Here is an 18,094-nt window from a genome sequence, read left to right on the forward strand (position 1 = left end):
AATCATAAACAAAAATTCAATATTTTTTTATGTTCGTTATATACAACCCAGTGCCTTTAGAGAGATGGCCCTTTGTTTCTCCCATCCTCTGACAATTCAATATACAGTAACTGTTGACTTTTTTCAGTCTTTTATGGTGAAAGGGAAGTCAGCAAAGTATGAAAACACACATAAGCACATTATATCCTTCTTCCCCCTCACACACTCATTTATATCCTCTGGACTCATTTAGAGCATTTGACCTCCATGTTGACCTCTCTGTGAAGTCTATGGCTGGTGGTGTAACTCCCATGATACTGATCCACACTTAAGGTGCAGAGTTACACCTCTAGGTGTCAATATGTGTCTGACTTTTCCGCCCTTACATTCACAAGTGCATGTGTGTACACATTGCTTAAATATTTCAATCTTCTCAATAACATCTGCTTCTGTCTCTGGATTGATCTCTGAGGCATTCATTTATCCAGATGCTGGAGATCCTTAGCAGGGATTTTTGTTTTGCGTCAGTTTGATCGATTCCTGCAGATCCTAGTGAGCTGGGAGATTTTATTCTGTGCTATAATTATCCTGTTCTGGTGCTCTGCTGAGTCGAGTGCAGGCAGCCGGAAAAAAATAAATAAATTTGTGTCATGTTTCTGCAGATGATGCTTTGCCACACAGATATTACCAACACAGCATTGCGCTGACACGGAAGATTGACTGTAAGCCAAGAAAATCACCATTGCACTGCTACCCTTCACCCTGCAGGACAGCTGCAACCTCATGAGGTTTGTGAGATCACAAGAGAATCTGTCATTCCAGGTTTTGACCCATCTTTAACTAATGGGAAACTACTGGCAGCTACAGGTGAGCAAAAGGAGTGACAACAGCAGTTCAACAGGCTTAGCACAGACAGCACTTATCATCAGTGATCAATGATTCATCCATATCAACTATTGCACTTATTGTAAATCTTAGATGGGTCTGGCATCATCTGATGCAACTGATTCTACCTCTGAGAGAACGACTTCTGATCCTTTTGTCAGTACAGAAACAAACTCACACCATGACTCAACAAGCTATGCGCTGTGACTTGTCTTTTTGCGTTCTACTGTCAATATAATATTGTGTCCTTGTGGCCTCGCTGCTGTTTTTAAAGCATTTTTTTATCATCTGACTTTTCATCACTTTTTGCTGACTGCACTGTCCCATCGTCCTTGAAGTTGTCTGCTAATAAAGTAACATTTATTCTGTTACCTTCCCTCCGAATGAGCACAATGCGTGTCTACATTATAGTTCAATGTGGCATGTAGAACCAGTCTTGAAGATTTGAATGAATTATCAACACAACGTAGCATTTAATGCTAGCTCACCAGCCAAGGTTAAACATCACAGAGCAGATGGTGCCTGGGAGGAAGGAGGCAGCTTTTAAATGCAGCAGAAATGTTTACTTTCTGTGTGTGTGTTTTCCATTTTGACTTCCGCTAAAGGTGCAAGCAGGGTCTTTAACAAACACTGCACCACGCTGGGCTTTAATGTTTTAGCATGCACAGAGGATTGCATGGTTTTGATCTTTTTTTAGTTTCTTTGTGCTGAGAGATCCAAACCAAACAAACCTCAAGCATGTCTGATATTTGACATGTGGAAATTTATGCTGCCGCTCACAACAGCTTTTAAATTTTTACGGTAAATTACATATTCATATCCATCTCTATCGACCTTCAGATCAAGGCTTTGTCGCTTCACTTCGGCATCATTCATATACACATTTGAACATTTGAAGGAACTTGGACAATCTTACATGCATGCACACACTCATAACCTTAGTGCTTTTTCTTTCCCTTGGACTTTCATACACTTCTTTCTCCCAACAAAACATTGTTTCAGTCAATTATATATGCATTCAAACATTTTTCCCCATTCATTCGCAAACACATAAACACCTAATAATCAACACAAAAAATAAACAACATGCCCACGCACACACATATCTTCTTTACATAAGCACATTCGTGAACATCCATAGAAAAAAGAAAGATATTGTTCAACGAAAATTAGAAAAAGCTCAGTTTTGAAAAGGTGTCTATTAGCTCTCGTACCTAAAACAAAACATTTATACGGACTGGTTGTTTTGTGCCAGTAGTTTAGAGAGGGAGAGGAACACACAGAGAAGTAAAGGAAGGACGGAGTGTTTTCTTCACTATCCCGTAAGGACAGCTACAGTTCGGATGTCCTAACTTTCCCTCTGTGGGTCTTTAATATCAGCAGTACAAAGACTAAATCAGAGAAGCCTTTCCTTTCTTCTTTTTTTTTTTTTTAAAGATAACGGCTGCTGTTTTGTGACTGGTGGAAGCACATTGTTTCTGTGGGGGAAGCAGTACCATTGTACTGTATCTTATGTTTTTTAGACCCTTCTCATCAGCATTGGTTGGCTGTAGTCATTCTGGGTGGAAAAAAAGGATTAGAAGATCATACACCAGGACAGTTTTTTTGGATAAACGGGACAAGTAACAGAGTCTGTAGCAAAGGTGATCCTGGGATTTAATGGTGAGTGTTCATGTTAAAGTTATGGCCCGCTGGGTTAGGGGTCTAGAGGTTTCAGTGTGGTGAGTTGCACTGAGCTCCAGACCTGGTCTAATTAAAATAGGGTGAATGGGCTATGCTGGGTTAGGTGGTCTCCTTGCCCTGGGTCCCAGTGACAGTTTTGATGGAGCTGAGTGTTCGGTTGAACCAGGTCTTCTTGGCGGCCTGCACCTCGTTGAGCGCAAGACCCAGGTGGTGTTCCAGGTCCTGGAAAGGAAGGACATTTCAGGACAAAATAATCCCACAAACATCCGGTTTTTGTCCTTAGTGGGAAAAAGTATGCTAAATGCTGAAATGTATTCCTGGATCAAAAAAACCTGCACAGCCAGAACAACAAGATGCAAGATTACATCCTCATCTTCTTTTTGCATGACTATTGCTCACTCCAATTCAAGGAACTCCAACGTTTCTATTTCCAAACTGACCTTAATTAAGAAGTAAATGACTCCTACTGTGCTCATTGAAACAGTTAACAACTGTGTTTAAAAACTCTGCATGATAATGACACTGCTTTAATTTTGTTACACCTTAATGATGCTGCAGAGACACCACTGATCACAGCAGTGTCTTCCTTTAATAAGTAAGTCGTGTCCACCAATAATGTTTCCAATTTCTGTACCACATCTTGTTAATAGCACTTTCTCTGCTTTGATTTGTGGGTCCCCTGCTGCCCTGACACGTCTTTTATTTCTTTACAGTTGACACCTCAACCCATAATATTCCATACCTTAATTATAAGAGACTGGAAGTAACTTCAGTCCTATTATTAATCTAGCAGTGTCCTCCAAATGGAATTATCTTGGTATACTCTTAGAGGGTGTCCACAGAAGTGTGCAACAAAAGCAAAGCACTGCAGACACACTGTGATTCAAGGTTGATGGCAGCTTGTGTGATTCAACTTTTATTGATCAGCTCCCAAGTTTCTCCAGTATCGTGGGTGTAATGCAACGTGACAAACCTTGAAAACTCTCACACTCTCTAGTTTGGTTCTGGCTAAAATGTGTGTGTGTACCTGGATCTTGCACTCAGCTTCCACCAGCTGCAGTTTGGTCTGGGCTAGTTCCAGCTCCATCTCCCTCAGCTGGTTCTTCAAACCCTCCTTCTCCTCATCGGTCTCCTCAGTTCCTCCGGCAGGTGCCGTGGTGACAGCGGCCCGCACACGACCCTCTTTGTTGAAAAGACTGCTACACTTCTCACAGCCTTCCACTTTGGACTAGAGGAGAGACACAGGAAGACGACAGATGTGTGCAAGTGAAAAAAAGAAAACTTTCATGAAGAAGGTCCAACCAAACTACTGCTGTCTAAACAGACTACAGATATTTATGTCATAATACGATATGACATGTCTTCTTACAGTGAACTTGTTTTTTATCATTTGAGAAGAGATGGTGTTCTGTTTAGTGAGTGAAGCATTGCAGCTCATTAGTGTAGTAGCCATACAAGCCAACTGTTAGTTCCCTCCTCTGCCAGGGCAGCAATCCACCCTGCCATTTAGTCAAAGATCTCTTTTTGTGTGCCCTTGTATGTGATGAGCTATCATTAGGCACAGAACAGGCAGCAAGAGAAAATCACAGCAAACAAGAGCCAACCTGACTATGACGAGTGACTGATAAGTTTGTGGCCTACAATAGACAAGCACATTCCCCTGTTACATTGACAAACAACAAGATTGTTTCCATTAGATTAGACTATTTAGTGTCTTGGACCTTCAGAGAATGATCCGTAGCAGTACTGATCTATCTGTCAAGACGGTGGCCGCTGAGCTCCCCGCTTTATCTTGGAGAAGAGGTAGTGTCCTGATGAATGTTCTTAGTGAGAGCTATCACCACATTGGACTTGTGGTCTGGCGTGTCAGCTTCACACACACCGATTCTTCCTGATTTTGTTCAGTAGCCGTCACAGCAAATCAGCGTAGCAGACCCCTGTGAGAGCGAGACTTTTGTGCAGGTAGTCCACCAGCAGCATTCCTTTTGTACCTCAGAAAACGGAGGTCATCACCCTACCAGTGGACCTCACTAATTTGACTTTCTTGGGAGGCAGAAAGTCCTGAGGTTTTACTGTTCTGTGTGTGCTTTTATTTTTAGTTGAAGACGTTTTATTCATGGTTACAAGCTGCTAAAGAAATTCTTTAAACGAGCTAACACTTCAGTCAAAGTCTCGCAAATAGCTGAAATACACATGAACCTTTCCAGGGCTGCGTAACTGATCTCCTTCTCTTGTGTTTATTCTTGATATTCCTTTGTGGGAGTAGAAGATACGTTTCACCAGATGAATTAAGGGCCTCTTACTTCACATATTCTTTCTAAGTTTGGCTCATGGCAACCAGACTAGTAGGCTGACTCCTCTGAGATTATTGTAGACAGATTACTGCAGGGCTTCAGTAACAAGTAGAGCTGTCTAGAGCACTTTACAGTCAAGGTTGTGTGTCGTAGCAACAGTAGTTGAGTGCTTAAAATAAATATTTCATTGCAATGTTGCATTTCATCTCGAATAAACTGTTGACTTGAGTTAAAGTGGGATGATTATTGTATATAACATTTCTGGTCTCATCGCTCCAGAAGTGGATGAGTCTTAATGAAGCAGCAGAGCGTGTGAGCTGCAACTGTTTGTGTTGTCACTTTAAATGGAGTTTTAGTGAAACACTATGCAAGTGTGTTATTTAAAATGTCTGATTAAAAATGACAATTATGTATTATTCACTACACATCAGTGCTAGTGCACTGTTTAACTACAAGTGCAGACAATTCATTAAATTGCTGCAGTTTTATACGCAAGTAAAAAAAATCCAGACATACACAGAAGTTCTGATGCATCCTTTACAGGACTTGTCCTTTGTGCAATAAACCATTTGTGAGTCCTTGGATAGCAGTGATTGAGCTTTCTGCCAACATGGCGCTTCTCCCAGCTACAGTCTAAACTAACAGTTCATGAGCCAAGTGTGCAGAAGCTGGAAGTAAGGTGTCTGGCTGTGGCTCCTCAGCTTAACTCCTCATTCTACCCCAATAAAGACAATCACATGGGACCATAGTTCTCAAGATACTAAAAGATCAAAATGTCAAGTCTGAAGGTTCGCATGAAGGGGAAACATATTAACATATTAACATATGGGACAGATAGTAGACAGGTATAAAAAGGCTGGGCACTGCTGTCTTTTAACGTCTACTGATAATGTGACACTTTTTCACTCCCACTGTTGACACTAACTGTGTAGCTCTGTAATTATATTGCCAATTTTTTTTTGTCGGGTGCAATTGATTGCACACATCAGGTGCATGTTTGTGTAAAACTCACTCTGATTTTCTCCAGTTCTCCCCGGGTGGCTGTCTGTTGTTTCTCTAGTCGTTCGCTCAGCTGGGAGCAGATCTATAAGAAAAACAAAGTTGAAAATTAGGTTTGTTCTGCTACTACTACGACATCAACAGTTCAGCCACAGACACTCAGTTCAATCAACATGACCACAGTGCTGGAGAAAACACCGGGGCCATTTTTTCCAATACAGCAGGTCCAGAGGCTGAATAAAGCCAAATACATGACATTTGTAGAAAGATAATGACAATGATGTTCATCAATACTGCATGTTGTTAATAGAAGCAAATAATCACATCATAAAGATGTGTTTTCTTATAATAATAATAATAATAATAATGATAACAATAATAATAATAATGGAGTGGCTTTGATGCATTCAAAAAATGACTGAATGAACAAATAAACACATTATTACTGTAATAAGAAGTCATGAATTGAAAACCCCAAAGGATAACAATAATTGTATTCATATCCACACATTCCTTTTTATATTAGATTACACAATTGGCCTTGTCAATGTTGCAGGCTGAAATGTATTCTGCTGTAGCAGAGTAATAGAAATAAGAAAAATGTGATGTTTGTTGTTTCACCAAACTTAATTTCCACCTGTCATGGCTGAACACAACACTCCTTGTAAACAACTCTCTGTGGACGTCATCCTCTTAACATAAAGCCCATTAGTGGTGTCATAGGGTCCTGTTTATATCCAGCAAGGCTTACAGGGCGTACAAATGAGTCTGTGTATACATCCTCACATACAGTGCTGCACAAAAGTTTGTGAAGTCTTTAGTATGTTCTATTTTTCTGCAGAAATATGACCCAAAACATTCATTATTCCTTCTCATTTAATCAAGAAAATGACCATATTAGAACATTAACTTTGTTCTTCTTTAGCCATTCTTTTATTAAATTACTTGTGCGGTTGTTGTCTTGATCAGCTGATATGTTGGGTCATATTTCTACATCCATTCTCTTTTTCTACCTCCTCTGCTGAAACCTATAACTGCTACAAACACAAGCACACACACACAAATTAGTGCCATGGCTTGAAGGAGGAACAGAGAAATCAATGTGACATGAGTCATCCTAACAGGTACATCAGGTCATCCCACCTCTCTGCAGACAGTCTGTCGATCCCTCTGTCTAATCCCGCTCTCTAAAATCTTATTCTCTGTAGCAAACTACTCTCCATCCTCCTCCTTTGCAGATCAATCTACAGATCTATGTGTCTTCAACTAAACAGATATCCATCATTCTCCTCTTGTGTGCATCTATTGTTTCTCTTTTGTCATCATCTCTTTAATTTGCTGCACCTGCTTTCCCCTTTAACAACTGTTACTCTGGCCATTTTTTTTTTACACGAGTAGCTCAGCCCTGTGAGAAGGGACCATTTAGCTTTGTTCCTGTGTTGGAAACAGGCATTTTACTTGCCTTCACATGTTTTGGATGATTAGTCAAAGGGCTGAGAGGGACATGGAGTTGCGGGACAGTGTGTTCTATTGGGATTCTAAGCTTATATAAGACAGGGTGCCTGTCAATCTGAGGGCAGGAATCGTTAGTGTTGCACCATCTGCAAGCAAGCTGTCAGGGATCATTTTGGTCATTTAAATTCAGTTAGTTTATTTGATGCTTTTTTACAGTACTGTGTCACAATAATAATACATTTTGTCCCTGACTATTGAGGCTGAAGGTCCACAGGATTTATTCTGTATTTTTTTGTTTGTTTTGTGGACATTTTTGTCCAGAACAATCTTTGTTACATTTATTTTAAATATGTGCTTTCAATAATTCATCCATTTTGACTGAAGGCAGAAAAGGATGGGGCACTTGTTTTCCTTCTGTTCAATAATACATACATGTATGAATGCTTCTGATGCACGCATGAGAACAAGCTATTTTAATTTATTTTTATTATTTTTTTAATTTATTTTTTTTATTTTTTATTTTTTATTTTTTATTTTATTTTTTATTTATTTTTAAAGACGGTTAGGGTGATTTGCCAAATCTACAGATGCTCAAAACGTTTTGGAGATCTTTCAAATTAATTTGTGTCAGGAGTCAAAATATTTTAAAACTATGAGTCGTAAATTAAATATAATTCTAAGAGGGCCTCAGAGACACAAGCACTGGCACATGTTGCTGTACCTGGCAAGTACCCGGCTAGCTTCCCAGCTACATGAGCTCCTACACTAAGCAGTGGAGATGACAATGCGCTACTTGACACTGTTTTTAGCTTCACCATTAACAGACGTTTCTCTGTCCTTGTGAGCTAGAAGGGCAATTAACACACAAAGCTTTTTTGGCCCTAATCCCACAAAAGGAAACTTGGCATTCACAGACAGTGAAATAGGAAAATGCTATTTAAAGAATAATTTGAGTTATCTAGGTTGGGAAACAACACAGGCTATTTTGAGGCATTCCTCAACTTGTCAATCCCAGAGGACTGAGTGCTGAATGCTGCTGTCCTCCCTCCACAGACTTCTGTTCACTTTCTCCCTCTCTCAATCTATCACCCCCTTCCTTCCTGTCATAAAATGAACTATTTTTGACAAAGCCCCATTTCCAAACTGAGCTCAGCTCAGAACAACTCTTGGCTGCATGCTAGCAATCAGAGGTTGCTTTCCACCATACAAAACAAGAAACAGAACCGTCACATTCTCTTTCCTTTGTGATAGCTTTGGTCACAAGATTTTAGATCTTCTCTCATTATTTTTAGACTCAGGTGAACATAAGGTCTGTTTCTAAATTAGTCTTTCTGCTATTTCTGTCTGCCTCCACAGGGAAGGATAGGAGGTGGATAGTTGCATAACGTTCCTGTGCTGATGGTAATAGTACCTGATCTGGATAAGTTTATATTTAAGCATTAAGTGACAGGAGGAGATCTGACGAGGAATTCAGACAGACTGAACATAAAATATTCTCACAGACTCAGCCGTCAAAGACTGAGAGTTCAGGTTAGGGATGGTTGGTAAAATTAGACATTTCTGCTTCAAAAACTTGATAAATGAATGAAAACAGGTCTCTCTTACATAAAGTATATTATTTTCAAATATTTATGGCTGGAGTTGCCACGGTAATGGCCTGATCAGAACTTCTAAAAAGCTAAATAAGGGAAGATAAGCAGTGAAGAAGTGTTCAAAAGCTCAGAGTTCAGATAAAGTCACATAAAATGAGCCACAACAGTCAAAACGCCCTTATAGTCTCACAGTGCACAAACACAACTGAAACAAAAATAATAATGATGAAATGTACAAGCTTTGTAGTCACTGTGGGGTTGGTGATGCCACTTGAGCAGAGTATGAGGGAGAATCTTAATGATAATGACTACATGGCCTAGTTAAAGTAAAAGATGGGAGAAAAAAACAGAGGGGCTTTTTCATTAGTGTTGTTCTGTAAAAAGAAATGAGAGAGCTAAAGACATAACAAGCTATTAGGCAATGACTTACTGCTATGTGAAGACTGCCAACTGCTGGCAGCTTTCGCTTCTTTGAATTTTTGTCCTGTCCTGTTAAACATTATGAGTTATCTCTTTTGGATCATTCTGTTGTTAGAGAACACAATTTTTTTTCAGACTATGATGGGGCTTTCAGATGTATTGTGTTTGAAACATCATCATATTCCAGTCTCATCAAAAAAATGACAAAGCCACATACCAAGTTATAAATACCAGTAAACATAGCATGTGATGGGCCAAGTTGTGTGACAGGAGTTCACATTCTCTTCCCTTCTCTCTGTCATGCTGTCTCTTTCTATAAAACACACGTACGCACAGACCAGAGGGTGCGTTTATGCACACTGCTGCCTGTAGCAGATATTTAATTAATATTTCTGTTATCACTCAGTAGCATCAGTGCTGCTGAAAATACAGTCCACACAGAGCCACTTCTATTTTATGGGAGACATCAAAATATGTCTGTTAGCCCTGTGAAAGACTAGAAACCTGTCCAGCTTTTACCCGCCTCTCGCCAATTGACAGGAAAAAGCAGGTTAAGAAAATGAATGGATGAAAATATGCTGTTTGATTTTGCTGGAACACAGGAGTGAGATGAGAAACATGACTAAGGTACAGCACATTAGAATGGTATCAGTATACTGCATGTTATATTGATTCACCATTCTAAACAGCTTTGGGGGTGCTGTTAAAAATCAAAGTGTGCATAATTAGTTTCAAGGAAACTGGGTTGCCACATTTACAGTTTCACTTCTCTAAAATGCACATATAAAGAGAAAATATGTCTGGAAAGTAAACAAAATCAACAGTGTTACTCAGCTTTTTGTACCCAAAAATTCTGATATGTTTAGACATGTATTACATACCTGCTTATATTCTCCAATAATTGAACCATTCTTCTTGATCTCTGATTCAGACTTATCAAGCTCTCGTCTGCACATCTCCTTCAGCTGCAAAAACAAACACACAAAGATACTTTTAGGCTGCTACAGGGCAGAAACCAAGGACACAGGCCAAATCAAAGCCCCCGGAGACCAGGTGACTGTCATGAAATGTAAAGAAGACAGACAAAAGTATTGGCAGACTTGAAGCTCAGGGCAATGTCATGCCCTCTACACAGGCTGTAGTCCAGCACATAAATCACTCAAGACTTACACCTACGCACTCAAGACATGAGACATTTGGAGGACAATGCTGAACATACATGGCAACAGAGGACAGCAGCTCTATCCTCTGCCCCAGAGGGATTCTTCATTGAATTTAAGAAACATCAATGACTAACTGAAAACCCCCAAGATTCAACAATTAAGAGGGTGTGTGTACAGAAGTGACAGAAACTAGGATCTCTCATAATAAAAATAGTTAAATTGACCCTTGTTGCTTATGAACCTCCTAAAGCACCATCTGCAGTAGGTAAAAAAATGATTAATAGAAACACATCAGGTTGGTGCAGCTTTTTGGCTTGAGTCTGCAGAGCCTGCAGAGTCTTGGATCTGTCCATTATATAGACTGCTGCCTTCACATTAATATTGTATTCTAGTCACCATCTTGACCCCAGGCTAGGAGATTTCAGGAGCTTCTTTTACCAATTCCCTTGAGAATTTCTGTTCCAGCACCATCCTTTCCTACTACCGTTAACACCTGAGATCTGTAGTAAACATATTCTATAGACAGGACAAAGATTTTCCTCCACAGAGGCTCAGTTTCAATCCCTACAAAAATGCCTTGTTATTTGCTCTAACCTGTGCAGACTCTTCTTCCAGCCGTCTCTTCTCATCCTCCGACTCCACCAGTTTCTGTTTGGTCAGCAGCAACTCTTTATTCAGGGCATCTGCCTTCTCCTCGGCCTGACAAACACACACACACACGACAAAATAACCCAATGCTGGCGAGGTCAGTGAAAGTTGGAATTGCCCTACTTTCTAGTTACTTTTGTCTCTACCTTTTTCAAGGTAAGTCATAAAATCCCACACATATATAGTATCTTATACCTCATGCACGGACAACCATATAAATCAAGGTTTAGCTACATGTATGTGTTTCCACTCACTACACTAACAATCTTTCTGTCTACCTGCTATTAATTCAGATTTTACAAAACCATTACCACACATATACTTGTTTCTCTGTACATGAACATTCACTCAAATATTTTGCTTTTCTTTGGCTTACATTGTCGAGGTCTTTGCGTAGTGCTATCTTGCTGCTAACTAGTTCGTGTGCCAAGTCGTCATTCTCCTGCTCCAAACGCATGTTGGCCTCTTGCAAACGACGATTCTCCCGCTGGACAAGAGGAGTGAGAGAGAAAGAGGGAGAAAGGCAGAAAAGAACAGGAGAGACAGTTTTCATAAAAAAATAAGAGAACAAGATAGATGAAGAAATGAAATAAATTGTGGAACAGCAAAACAAATGAGAATGTGAATATGGAGAAGTGAAGGGCCAAGAAAGAGGAAGGAAAGTGAAAGAGACACAGAAGGGAAAAGGAGTTAATCATAAAAAGTTGCAAATATCTCTTCCTGGCAGTAGTTTCTAAAGTATTGCAACAATATAGAGAACACTGAGTGTAAAAAGTTCACAGAGCAAGAGTCGCCCATAATGTTTAACAAGACATAACTTGTTAGTGCATCATTAACAGCAATACCGAAGACTAAACATTTAGAAAACACAAAGATGTTGGCACTGGGTTTGAACTGACTATTATGGTGCAACAAAACCATTCAAAGGTTCCAGATACTGTCAGAAGAACCAAGACAGATCTACACTGTTTTAATAAATAATATGTTCTTATGTCTAACCTCATATCTCTCAATGGGGGCCTCTTGTTGTTCCTGCTGCTCCCGCATGGTGTGGTACTCCTTCTCAAATTTCTTCAGCTTCTTCTGGCTGATCTGTTGGGCAGTGAGAGCAAAACAAAATGTTTGGTAATCACCCACACAAAAAAGAAGGAAATATAAAGTAGCTCGCAGTCTTTGGCTATGCACTTAAAATGGTTGCCAGTGTAGAATTTTTTCAATCTTCTGTAAACAAGCTTTAAGCTTTATTTGACTGTGGCTTCATTTAGTGCAGTCCATCATTTGAACAATATGTCATAGAGCATATGGAGTGATTTCTGGCCAATATGCTACTAGTAACTTGAGTCAGAAGCTGCCGTCTAGAGCTTAGTCGATTCTGCATGTTTTCTGTATGGGGATTTTGTTATACTGTCTTCTCAGTAAAGTGAAGTCAGACGGGAGGGGAAAAAAAAAATACAGGAGGTCGTTCAGGACAGAAGGTGCCTCATCCATCTTCGTTCTCAATGTTTTTTTACTTTACTCTCACAGCCTTGATGGACAGGCGGGTCTACAAGTCTACTACTTGGAAAGGCAATTAGGAACGAAGAGCATCAACAGCTCTCAGGTACAGCCATAATTTATAGGCATCAGCTTAAAAGAATTTTTTTTTTATAATTGGCTCACTTATAAATGATACATAACAACCTGGTAAAATGACTGCCTGTCTCTCTCATGATTTGTTCTTCTGAACACTAGCTGTATTCATGGCAGCTGTTCTGCCCATGAAACACAAAAAGTGTTCGAAGGCAGCGCTGCTCTATTAAACTCCTGAAATTATGACCAGAGCAGTGAAAAGGGGTCAAGGTAACTGTTTGTAGCTGTATAAAAATACCTGTATGCATACTGTACACTATGTGCTCATACTAGGTAGAAAGCAGAACGCTTCTGTTACTGGCAGACATAAGGAAATGACACACATAGGAGCGGCTTTCAAGAAAAAGAAAATCTCCATAATTTCATGATTTTTTTTTAACTGCAAGGGTAATTTGCATATACCAGCCTAAGAAGTCAAAAGGTTGGCAGACAAGAAATATTAGTGGGTGTAAAATCTATACAGTGAGACAACATAAATGACCTGATTTGACCCCAATATTTTCTCCTGAATAAATTTTCAGAGCTGAAGTAAAGACAGCACTGCTATCATAATGATATAGTTCATATATACTATAAATTATTTACAAATACTCATAGCCGACCCATAACAAGACCCTTTTTATAGGCTCTCTGTAGTCCTTGTCGATAGACCTTCTTTTTAGAACAGGCAGGTACCAGGATGTTAGATGTAACATTCAATAAATAAATGAGTTATCTAAATTTGGGCTGGAGCTGTCACTAAAGTTGCAACCCAGACAGATTAGAGGTCCAATCAGAAGGCAGTATCATCAGTCAATGAGGGCACCAGTAATCTGGTCAGTTAATCCCCTGTAGTGACATCCAAGCTTTAGATTAGCTTACTTTGACTGATTTAATCTCCAGCCCTGACATTACAGTGGTCACTCAGATTCATTTGCCAAATGACTTGAAAATTAAAAAAAGATTTTTCCTGCCAAATAATGTGCTCTAATTACCTAATTAAAGAGACCTACAGTAAAAAAAGGTACACATGGCTTGTAGGTATGAATTATATGTATTATATTTAAATTTGTTCACAAGGCCAGTTAAGGTTAATACACAAGCAACAGCAGTGTGCAGCTGAAAATGTGTGCTTTCATAGTGGTCTCAACATGTCATGATTTATATTCAGAAGTGATGGCTCCTAGATGTCTACTGAAGCGTCTTTAAGACCGCACAGCTGGGCTAGTTACATCTGATTTACTTCCCCTGGATTTTTACTTGCTGAAGGAGTTCAACGTGTGATCTCCCTGCTGCCCACCTGTCTAACCAAGAGCCAAAAAGTTCAAATCTCTCTCCATGCTGGCTCCTTCACAGAGTTTGTGCTAATAAATATCTCTGACCAGAGTTACTTTCAAAGTCAGGTCATCTAAACTAGGCCAGACTCTTCAAAACAGGTCAGGACACAGGTGTGTGTGTGAGTGTGTGTGTGTGTGTGTGTAAGATCCAGAAAAGGAGAGATGTATGGTTCATTTTTATCTGATCAGCTGTGTTAAAGCTCAACAGTGGCCCCTACTGGTAGTTGAGTAGCACTGCTGCACAATACAGGCCTAAAATAAGACATATATTGTTTTCTATTTATTTAACAGAATTATAGAGTGCAGTTTTAGTTTTCTGAATATTTGGACAAATGTGTCATATAAAGAAAATCAATATATTTTTAATATATTTTATTAAAATTTGGTTATTTAATGAGAATCATAAAGTCTCTGGTATTTATTTTATATATGTGAGGCTTAATATGCAATAATATTCATAAGAGGGAACCATATCTGCACAACCCACCTTCATGCTACAGGCCAGCTCCATCAGCTTCTTTGCATTTTCCTCAGAGCGGTACCTCTTTGGAACTGGGACACGAAAGAATTTGAGTGCACCCTCGAAGTCTGTTTGGATTAGATCATCTTTTGATGTCTGCAAAAAAAAAAATATGATGACAAAGTTAGGTCAGGCACAGATCTACATTATCCAAGCCAAAACAGTCTGTCAAGCTGAGATTCATTTCCCTTTCTGTAACCCAAAGAAGCAGCATTAATTAAAGCAACATTCTGCTTTGGTAAAGAACAGATAAGACTGATATGATAAAAAACAGGTTGGTGAGATCACAGCTATAAAAGTCTATAAATCATTTTTTTTTTATTGATGGAATTCTTTTCCTGAAGCAAAACTCACCTTTAACAAAGAGCATGTGCTCTGCTTTGCGTACAGAGCAGTGAGGTGACACTGTGCATGTGTCTCACTCGCTCACATGCGCCAACAAGTAAACTCTTTCTAAAGCCTGATCTTCTGTTGGCACCTGCTCCCTGCTGCTGCTTTAAATCAGAACCGTGGATGATGGCGTGTGTAACTTATTTTTGTGTGTGTATTCTTACCTTCAGAAGTGCCAGAGCTACATTGAAGATCACACTAATGCCCTGAGAAGGAAAGAGATGTAGGAAGTATTAAGAAAAAATTAAATACAGCAGGTTAAATCAAATGAAATGTTGCTGTGTAAACAAACACATACATAACTATTTGTTGATTATTTTTTGGTGATGACATACTTGATGGGGATAGCTATACATCTCTCCATAGGGTCTCAGACCACCACACTGAAAGACCAATCTTTACATAAATCTAAGGGTTTCCATGGGACTGTTCATCATTTCTAGTCGAGCTTTTGTGTTTCATTACAGCATCACATAACCATGCACCATCACAGCAATGATATTATTTAGATTAATGAGATACAGGCCTAAAGGGATGTAGAGCTTCATACGTAGGTCAAAACAGTATTTTTGTGTTGATATAAGTAATACTACTCCTGAAATCTCTGCAACCTTTTAAGTGGATAGACCTTTTGTTGATTTTGCCTTGCCTTTATGAAAGGTATTCCAAACCACGTGTTCTACCATTTAATGCTTATACACTTACCTCACACAGTAGCAGGTCTATTATATGGAAGACCATGTAAAGAGGGAACTTGGCTGTGAAGAGGGTGAGGAACCACTGAGAGGCGTACATGTGAGCCTCTAGGCCCACGTTCAGGAAATGGTTGTACAGATCAGGTATATATTCCTAGAAAGCAAAAAAAAGTGAGGAATAATTGAAAATGTAAATAAACAGATGTAATGAAGAAAAATGTAAGAAGGATTGCGGAGGAGAAAGACGACATAATTAGCAAAACAATCAAGAGAAAAAATTGAAACCGAAGTGAGTAAACATCAACTAACACCTGCTTAAGTGTACGTTTAGGTAGTGAAGCATTTTAGATCTGCAAATTTAACACACAAACCTGCATCAGTCTCTCAAGTTGGAAGAACTTGCAGTGTAGATCTTCAAAGTTCTGCTTGAAAAGGTCCCTGAGGCCGTAGTCAAACATGATCTTAACCAGCACACTGAAAGCCTGCTCCTCCGGCATCTGAACAACCAAGAGAGCTTATGTGAGAGAAATATTTACATTAACACAATAATTGATATGATCAATTATATACTTTGTACGAATCTCCCATTATCTTTAAATGCAGACAATGTTTCTCCACTAGGTGGCAGTGTTGGCATTTGTGTATATTAGATATTCAAATAGAATTGTCTCATAGGCAACTTATAGCAGGACATCATTCATACTGCCTGTGTTATATCAAACATCAGACATTAAAAAACCCAAGCCATTCTAGAGACTTGCAAACAAGTTAAAGATATCAGTGTCAAATAAAAACAAAACAGCTCCTCTCAGCTCTTGACACTGTTTGAAAAGCTTGGATTTTGATGGTATGTGGACTCACGTGCAGCAGCAACACTGCAGCCAAGAAGGACTGTCCCTGGCAGTAGCCAATCTCCTCATCGTAAACAGAGTAAGCCTGAAGGAAAAGACAGGGGAAAACATTGCTAGTAAATGGAGTTTGGATGGCTTGATATAATTTTCCATGTAAATATTGATCTTGTACTGTATTTGACAAATACTGGAGTGAGAAAGCTGTCCAGTAGACACTTAGCACAGCTTAAAATCAAAAGGAAAAATGAAAACACATAAATCTTAAGAAAAAAACATTGACTGCCCTCTATCACAGCTAAAGCAAATAAAAATTTTTTGTGTAAATATTAATGCAGTCCTCTCCAGCTACAATGCACTATAGCATGAGGCAACACAGGCAACACAACAGCAGAAAGTCATTTTATTTTCTTTGTAGAAATTTTAAGTTGCACAGTAGTGTATGCTGCTGGGGACATTCATTTGCTGTCTATTGTGAACTACACCAAAACTAGAAGTATAATAACAGCAAAGAAAGACACTGAACAGGAGACGACATATAAAAGGTACACCTTGATTGAGTGGCATAGGAATAAAGAAAAGGTCACAAACAGGAAAGCACTGACGGTTGAGAGGAATGTCAATGCAGATAAGGAGGAGTAAATACATGGGGAGTGAGTAAAAAGGTGACAAAAATCAGGAAATCGGCTGTAGTGGCCTACTGAGCTACAAACACAAATAATGAGCGCAAGTCAAACAGACAAAGTGTGGTTCAATCCATACACACAGAAGAGGGAGGGCCCACTGAATTATTCAAACACACCTGAGGAGGTGCTTGTCTGGGAAGAGATGGATGTTCTCACCTGAGTTATACATAATGAATGAAATGAAACTGAAAACTGTGAATACACTCCTGTCACGCCATTCATGACGGATTATGAGACTGCAGGTTTAAATGCGCATAAGTGTCCTGTATAAGCACATATGATGATCAAAGTATGGTGCAACCAACTGCGGGGTTTGTATATGTGCATGCACGCTGTTATGTGTGAATCGTGCAACAGGACTGATTATATTTGGGTCTGGAGTGTGTGTGTTCGATCGGAAACTTATTTTGCTTTTCCAAACAGGCAGTGAACTCACTGAACCACCCCCTAACAGACTGGCTGTGTTAATTAATGAACAGCGTATTTTAACGATGGCAACTCTCACTGTTGCTCTACATTTGTTATCAGATATACTGTATAAGTCATTTACATGGTAATTACACTGTATTATGGGGAAAACATGTGATTTAGATTCACATGTAGCACATGTTGAATGGAACCTGTATCCGTTTGACATCTCATCAGCAAAACTAAAGAATATGTACCTCTAATTAAATAGAGATTTCTAAAAACAGTTTCATCACGAGGTTACAAATGTATGTCTGGGCCAAGTCTTCCAAACTTACCTACATAGATCTAATTTCTTTAGAGACAGGAACATTTTTTTCATTTTTAGACTCATATTTCATAGCGGATGATACAAATATTACAAAATGTGGCTCTCCAGATTGCAAATATAAGCGTAACAGCAGCTAATGCAGGGCACAATAGG

The 18,094-nt window shown here is 39.2% G+C and overlaps 1 protein-coding gene across 4 annotated transcripts in view; it reads right to left on the bottom strand.

Annotated features, from left to right (window-relative positions):
- Nucleotides 1-1,313: 1,313 nt before the first annotated feature.
- The window catches only part of rabgap1 (RAB GTPase activating protein 1), a 49,845-nt gene continuing 33,064 nt past the window's right edge, over nucleotides 1,314-18,094 (bottom strand). For all 4 annotated transcript variants that reach the window (XM_028417192.1, XM_028417191.1, XM_028417189.1 and 1 more), the window contains 12 exons: nucleotides 16,530-16,604; nucleotides 16,040-16,165; nucleotides 15,679-15,822; nucleotides 15,138-15,179; nucleotides 14,551-14,679; nucleotides 12,118-12,210; nucleotides 11,495-11,605; nucleotides 11,065-11,169; nucleotides 10,189-10,272; nucleotides 5,854-5,925; nucleotides 3,575-3,775; nucleotides 1,314-2,769 (listed from right to left, as the gene is read on the bottom strand). In XM_028417192.1, coding sequence (XP_028272993.1) covers nucleotides 2,647-2,769; nucleotides 3,575-3,775; nucleotides 5,854-5,925; nucleotides 10,189-10,272; nucleotides 11,065-11,169; nucleotides 11,495-11,605; nucleotides 12,118-12,210; nucleotides 14,551-14,679; nucleotides 15,138-15,179; nucleotides 15,679-15,822; nucleotides 16,040-16,165; nucleotides 16,530-16,604 — 1,305 coding nt within the window. In that variant the 3' untranslated portion in view covers nucleotides 1,314-2,646. The remainder of the gene's footprint in view (nucleotides 2,770-3,574; nucleotides 3,776-5,853; nucleotides 5,926-10,188; nucleotides 10,273-11,064; nucleotides 11,170-11,494; nucleotides 11,606-12,117; nucleotides 12,211-14,550; nucleotides 14,680-15,137; nucleotides 15,180-15,678; nucleotides 15,823-16,039; nucleotides 16,166-16,529; nucleotides 16,605-18,094) is intronic.

This window comes from Parambassis ranga, chromosome 12 (genome assembly GCF_900634625.1).
Source record: "Parambassis ranga chromosome 12, fParRan2.1, whole genome shotgun sequence".
NCBI lineage: Eukaryota > Metazoa > Chordata > Actinopteri > Ambassidae > Parambassis > Parambassis ranga.